Source organism: Ostrinia furnacalis, unplaced genomic scaffold (assembly GCF_004193835.3).
Source record: "Ostrinia furnacalis isolate ACB-3 unplaced genomic scaffold, ASM419383v2 OfSCF2912, whole genome shotgun sequence".
In the NCBI taxonomy this organism is placed as follows: domain Eukaryota; kingdom Metazoa; phylum Arthropoda; class Insecta; order Lepidoptera; family Crambidae; genus Ostrinia; species Ostrinia furnacalis.
Genome location: NW_021133151.1, coordinates 28,391 through 35,668, shown reverse-complemented (window position 1 = coordinate 35,668; position 7,278 = coordinate 28,391). Strand labels below are relative to the sequence as shown.

The following is a 7,278-nucleotide window of genomic DNA, read 5'->3' as shown; positions in this document are numbered from 1 at the left end:
TAGCTTTTTCTATTGTTTTTGGCTTGAAATAGCATTACTTTAATTTCTAATTACGATATTTATTGGAAATGTCAAACATCGACACTTTTTAGCAATACCTTAATTTTAGTGTTAAGTCGACATTTCAAAAAAGTCTTAAATTGAGAAATATGACTCCTTTTCCGATGCCAGCGCTAGTGGGAGGTCAAAGGACCCTCACAGTAATACTTTTTCACTTCTCCAAGCAATATACACACATTATCGACATATAAATAAAAATGTAATACCCGAAACGTTTCGGGTGTTACAGTTTTTAATCAAGAAAGAAACATACTAAATTAGTATCATGCTCAGATATTAGTTACTATTTGAAATCATTACTACCATGACCTTACTTTTACCAAATATTGTTACCCTAATCCATGTGTAAGGTACAATAATAAAACAAATACCTGTTTTTCTGTTTCGGGTGTTACATCGCCGAAGTAACAAGAAAACACACTTAAAACTTGATGATTATCCATTTTTTTGGGACTATGACGCTATCTACCAATACTATGATAAATACCCTCGAATCATATAGTGGCAAAACGTTTCACAGATTGATAGTTTTTTTAAAATCGTATTACCAATAATTAGAGAGAAAATGATCATTCAGACAGTTGACTTAAGTATAGACTTTGAAGACTAATAACTTAAAAATTACTTGTTTCTTTCAGATTTTTTTTGTTGCACATTATAATTTGGAATGTTTACTTTCAAAATTCATCAGATTTAATGCGAAAAGAACATATTTAGTTTTTCACCCTCGGTAACATTTGTCATGGAATGACCCAGTACTTTCCCTCCAGGTGGCATTACAAAATTCCACCCTGTATATTGGCGTGCGTATCGGGCTTGGTACCTGTCGCGTCGTAGCTCCAGAAGGCGGCGTGCGCGAAGGGCGCGGGCGGCGCGAAGGGCTCGGCGCGCGCCTCGAACTGCGCCCAGCCCTCGCCGCCGCCGCCGCACGACCCGCTCTCCCACGCTGCGGGACAGAGACCAGATAATTATTAATATTTTGGTTGAAGCCACGATCGGACTGGACGACTTGTCCTCCGAGAAACGCGGGTTCGAACCCCGCTGCCGCTCGACTACTGTCGTGAGCCCACACCTGACACACGCATATTTAGCTTAGTACGAGGGGCTAACGTGACTTAGGCCCAGTTTTTTGATTCATAGTTAAAATAACAAATTGTTAAATTTTGCTACTAATGGTTAAATATTAACAAAATGTTAACTGATAGTTAAAAAATGTACTAAAAGTCAAGCTAACCATTGTTCAAAAAACATTTTTTTCTGATATTTAACCACTTGTCATTTGACATCTGTCAAATTTGACTATTGGTTATTTTATAGCCTGACCAGGAACATAAAAACCCTCGCCATGTTGCGGAAAACTAATGGTACTAATTTCTTTTAATGGCAACAGTAACTGAAAACTTCATTGACATGTCACCTTGCATGTCAGTCTATTGCTGTCAAAGTGTAAACAAACTTTATTTTAAATGTGCGCAATTGATTTTGTGAATTAAATTGCTAAAATATTTTTATAGTCGTAAAAGAAAAGTGGTTCACAATGTGTTAAAGTATTTGTCGAAGAGAAATACTAAGGGTTCGGACAATATTTTCATTGAATAATGTTTCCGACAAAGGTTGTCAAATTGACTGACATTTTTATCGTATAGTACAGTCCACTATGAAAATTAGATGTGGTTTGTTTCAAATACCTATTTTAAAGTTTTTTGTCACTTTCTAAGTGTTGAATTTTATGGAATTGGGAAAGAAGTACCGAGTTTGAAGCGTTCATGAGCAGACATTGCAGTTGAATATTCAAGTTCTGAATTTGATTATTGATGAATAATAAAATAAATCCTACTAACTCGATTGATGGTTTCATTTAATTTGTTTAAACCAGGTTACCTATAATAATATTTTTTCGTTTATTTATGAAAATATCAAATTAGCCCGTAATCCTGAATCCTGATACATAAAGTTAGCCTATTAAATTAACACAGATACGACTGTACTCAGTGTTGCACTATCAAATGCAATTGAAGCGCCTCTATGCCAGGGTTTTTATGTTCCTGGTCAGGCTATAACTACGAATCAAAAAACCGGGCCTTAGTAATTTATGCAAACATAAATTACTATATTATTTATAACAAATAAATAAACAAATATCTACTTTATCGAAATGGCACTATGGCAGGCGCCTAGCTTATGGGCGTGTAATATTCATATTAGATACAGTGCTATTCACGCCTGGAATTCTCCATAATCTCATACAAATATTGCACGCGTGGGTGTAGCTTTTAGGAGCTACCTTTTTTACTGTATTTGACGTTCAGAAGTGCCACCAGTGGTCAAAATTGAATAAATTATTTTTGATTTTAATTTTTGTAGGGCTCATCATATCGTAATGAAATTTTGTGTCAGCGCACATTGACGACACGCGACAGCGACAGTTCGGCGACTAGACGCTTATTCTAGAAAAATTCATATATTAGCGACTCTGGCACCAAGTGTGCGAAGAATTGAACAAAGTCTACACATACATTTAGGCGGATAAAGCGCCAGAAACCACATTCTAAAAAAAATAAACAACAAATATGCTTACGCGAGTGTTGGTCGAGCAGCTCGCGCACGCGGCTCATGGGCTCCTCCGCCTCCTCCGCGCCCTCCGCCTCGTCCGCCTCCGGCGAGTCCTCCCACATGCTGGAACAGAAGCCTTTGTTAAAGTCATAAGTTTATTCCATTTAAAAACAATATACATTGTGTTGGAAATAGGTACAATAATAATATAAACATAATAAATAAGCATGCAAAATTACAATTAATCAGAATCTATACTAATGTCAAAAATAACCATGTCAATAGCAATTATACTTGCAAATTAAAAAAAGAAAAAAAAAACAAATTAAAAATATTTTCTTATACTATGTCACATTTTTTTTTAATTCAATGTAGTTCATATTGAATTCAAATTCATTTCAATAATGTCACAACAATAAATCCTCTTTGAGTTATCCCCAGGCCCCTCTTTCCCACTGGACACTCTGGGCACGTGCCTAGGGCCCCGCGATCGAAGAGACCTCCGTCTGTTCTCATAAAAGACCTTTCTCCAGATGAGAAGGGCCTTCCTTGTGTCCAGAGCCCCTAGTAGGTTAAAGACGGCCCTGGTTATTCCATAAAACAAGAAAATACAGCACAAATAAAATAATCAAACTTAAGCGCCAGTGAGATATTCGAATCGGTTGGATGAGACTGTTGAACTGAAACTAATTTGATGGCACACTCACTCGTCATCGAACCGTTGACTCGCCAGCTCGAGGAAATTGTTCTTGGAGTCGTCGCCCTGGAACGAATGACACGCGGACACTTTAATATTACATAAGTGAAGCTCAAGGAGTAACAAATTGGCAATATCAAATGCTAAATTATACCTTTTCTCCGTCTTCAAGATCCAACTCGTCGGCCAAGAAGTCCGCAGAATCATTTGCGCCACACATCTGTAAACGTAATTGATTTTCCATAAAGGTCTTAAACAAGAAAAACCATAAGTACCTATTTGTGGATCTTTATTACCTCATTATAAGCATCTGCGTTGATGTCATTCGGCATATCGTCCAAACTCGCCGTCGCCGTAACGTCATTGAACTGATAAAATAAATGATAATGGTTAGTTTTAAAAAACACAAAGCAAAACATATTATACTTCCGATCATCAGGAGAAGAATAATAAATAACTAACCTCGTAGATGCTTTCTGAAGGATAATATCCACCCTGTAACAAAATAACTTTATAAATATTTTAGGACTTTTCTATTCTATGTAGGGAACTATTAATTCATCACGCTGGTACCGACGCAAGATGTAAAGAAATAGATTACAATACAATAACGCCCTCTAGTGGAAATCGCGGAAGGCGGCCCGCACTTTTGGGCGCTTCCGGTATTGCCGGTCCCGCACTATGAGGGGCCAGGTCCACGCTTGGGGGGGCCAGGTCCACGCTTTTGGGGGGCCCGACCAGCGCTTGTGGGGGGCCAGACCAGCGCTTGTGGGGGACCAGGTCCACGCTTGTAGGGAGCCAGTCCCACGCTTGGGGGGCCATACCCACACATACGGGCCAGACCCCCGCTTAAGGGGGGCTTGGGGGCCAAAGCCCACACTAATGTGGAGCCAGGACCGCGCTCGGGGGGCCAGACCCACACATAGGGGCCAGACCCCCTCTTAGGGGGGGGGGGCAGCCCCACGCTTGGGGGCCAAAGCCCACACTAGTGTGGGGCCAGGACCGCGCCCGGGGTGCCGGGAGTGACTCACCAGCGGCGTGTCGTGTCGCTGCAGCAGCGGCGCGAGCGTGGCGTCGCGGAAGGCGGCCCAGCGCTGGGCCACGGGCGCGGGCAGCGCGGCCGCCACCGCCTCCTCCTCCAGCGCCTTGCCCACGCGCCGCAGCATCAGCACCACGTGGCCCATGTACCCGTCGCGCGGCTCGCCGGGCCTGAACCACAAGAAGTGTGACAGTCAACAAGTGTGGCGCGGTGGAGTGCAAACTGCCCTAGGCAGCCGCAATGAGGGCTATCGTTTTAGCGCTCACCAGTTAGCGCCACTGTAGAGTAAGGTCCTGTCACTTGCTAGTAGCGAAGACAGTGGCACCAACTGGTGAGCGCTAAAGTGGTCAGAGGAATATCGCATTTGCACTCATCAAGATGGCGCCACTGTAGAGTAAGGTCCTGTCAACCGCCAGGGGTGCCAACTGTTAAGTATAAAAACAATAGCCCTCATTCCGCGCACACCTTCCGCGATTCGGCCAGTATAACCGCGAGGTTGGTATGGCCATGGGTGGTGGTGGGTTGGGCCTGAAGCACTAATATGTTTTTAAATTGATAAAACCTGTCCTCTAGAGATATTTGCTTGAAGGTGTTGCCTGACAGAACAATTTAGCTTAAGTATTAATTAAATATGAACAGAATTATTATAAATCGAATTTATCGAACCAAGAAAACGATTCCTATAAGTAGCAGAATGCGTCTATACTTCGTCAATAATTCGAGATCACAACGTTTTTACAAAGATGCTTCATTCTTTTTTATTAAGATTTTTGGTTTCATTGTAAATTAAAAAAAGTAGTTTGAATTCACAAAAGAGTGACGTCACTTGCTTGTATTGCCATACAAAATCTAAGGGAAAGTCTCGTTTTGACAATTAAAAAGTACGTCAGTTGATTAGTGGTGTCAAATAGTCTATTGATAAAAACCTGCCCCGTAGACAAGCAGCAAAATGTGACAGCTGTAGTTACTTCGCGAAGGGATTTCGAAATGATCACTGCCACTTGTCTAGGGGGGATGAAATATATTTCAGGGCATCGTGCCCCGTGGCAACTCAGCTAATCAACGCTAAATTTTGTCAGTGTGTGCGTGCGCGCCGCATACGTATCGGCGCGCTCACATACAAACCGCGCTCGGGCGTTTCTATGAAGATGAGCTACTCATTTGTATTTACTCTGACAGCACTTAGGCCGGGTTCCCACTATGCCGGACTGGCAGATCTCCCGGTCCGGTAAAATCGCCGGAAGGCCTAGCGGCGGTACAAATTGTATGAAGCTGTTCACATTATCCCGGATCCGGCTGTTTCGCCGAGCCCGGCATTTTTACCGAGCGTTTTGTCAAAGTCAAAGTCAAAGTCAAAATTTCTTTATGGGTCATTCCATAAAAATCTGTATATTTTCGACGTAATTTTGTCCGTAACTTTTTTAAGATGCTTTTGAATACTTTATTAGTGTAAATTATAGGTTATTAGTTAATTATGTTATGTCTAAAAGGGCCAGTCACTTTATGCTTTATTTTAGGAGAAATTATAATTTTCAATTTTTTCATACTACATTACTCCTATATGACTTCTAATAAAGTATAAAACTTATAACCTTAAAATTTACAGATAAGTTAATATACATAATGTAGTTGTTTTGTTATTATCACTATATAAAAAACATCATTCCCTAACTAGTAATTTAGTCCCAAGTGCCGTTTAAAGCTAGGGCCTGACGCTCTAGGGACTGACGATTTGGAGTAAAACTTAACACAAATGCAGATTAACTTTATATTATAAGATGCTTAATACGATGTGCCGAAAATAGCCAAAAAACCACACGTAAATACTAGCCATCGCTTCACTCGACCATATTAGAGGGAATGTAACGACCCGCCTCACTACGCTACTGTCGCTACACAATGCCGGCAAAATCACCGGACCGGAGTAATGTGAACGAGTTGCGGCCCACCCCGCCGCGCCCGTGCTTCCCGCCCCGCCCCGCCCGTGCTCCCCGCACTTCATTCGGCTCGGATTTCGGATCCGGTGATCCGGTGTCCGGTTTCCGGCAGAAATGCCGGTCTGGCATAGTGGGAACCCGGCCTTACCCTTTAGCGTCGTTGAGCTCGACGGCATCCATGAGGCGCGCGAGCAGGTGGGCGTCGCGCAGCAGATGGCGCGCGTAGGCGGCGCGGTGCGCGCGGTTGGCCAGCGCGTGCTTCACGAGCGCGTGCACCTGCGCGTGCAGGAAGTTGTTGTGCGCGTGCGCGAACATCATGTCCAGCAGCACGCCCGGGGTGCCTGCGCGGAACGGTCAGTGGGTGTGAGACGAGGACGTTGTTTCGGAGCCTCAATTTATTTATTTATTAGGTACACCAACAAAGTCACATACATATCATACATTTTAACATGGTTTAACACATGATGCGTATATGACCTCAATTACAGGTATACACAGCACTTCTTTTTGCAATGTTAGGGAACTTATACACTAGAAAAAACAAAAATCAATTGAACAGGGTTTAAGCACCGAACAATATAAAGGATTTAGTAATTGTTCATTTTGTTCGGTGCCTAAGTCGTGTCAAATACAGGCTTGAATTTGACTTAAATTTAGGGAGGCCGTCACCGAAAACGTCAAGACCGGTATCTGTGTCTGGATTGCCAGCCACCACTTTATTATACGTTGCACACAACCGGTTAAGTGGCGAGTTATGGAAGCGAGGGATGTGAAAAAGGTCTTTACAGAGATAGCGAAATTCAAACGGGTACGGAGCGGGTACCCGTTCTAAACGTCCGCGGCTATCGATGCACGAAAATATACACCCACCACCCGCTACGCGTGTGCAAACGCATGCGCGCCACTCGCGTGCGCACGAGTTGTGGCGCAGGCTCTTTAGATATACCTAGCGTAGCGGCCCTATCCCAGCTACAAGTAGATCAATATATTAT

At 42.8% G+C, this 7,278-nt stretch overlaps 1 protein-coding gene across 1 annotated transcript in view; it reads right to left on the bottom strand.

The window, feature by feature from the left end:
- The window catches only part of fmt (phosphatase 6 regulatory subunit 1-like protein fmt), a 29,397-nt gene that overhangs the window by 10,399 nt on the left and 11,720 nt on the right, over positions 1-7,278 (bottom strand). Inside the window, exons 9-16 of the mRNA XM_028310139.1 lie at positions 6,435-6,627; positions 4,342-4,519; positions 3,773-3,805; positions 3,607-3,678; positions 3,465-3,530; positions 3,321-3,376; positions 2,639-2,736; positions 884-1,006 (exon numbers count right to left, since the gene is read on the bottom strand). Coding sequence (XP_028165940.1) covers positions 884-1,006; positions 2,639-2,736; positions 3,321-3,376; positions 3,465-3,530; positions 3,607-3,678; positions 3,773-3,805; positions 4,342-4,519; positions 6,435-6,627 — 819 coding nt within the window. The remainder of the gene's footprint in view (positions 1-883; positions 1,007-2,638; positions 2,737-3,320; positions 3,377-3,464; positions 3,531-3,606; positions 3,679-3,772; positions 3,806-4,341; positions 4,520-6,434; positions 6,628-7,278) is intronic.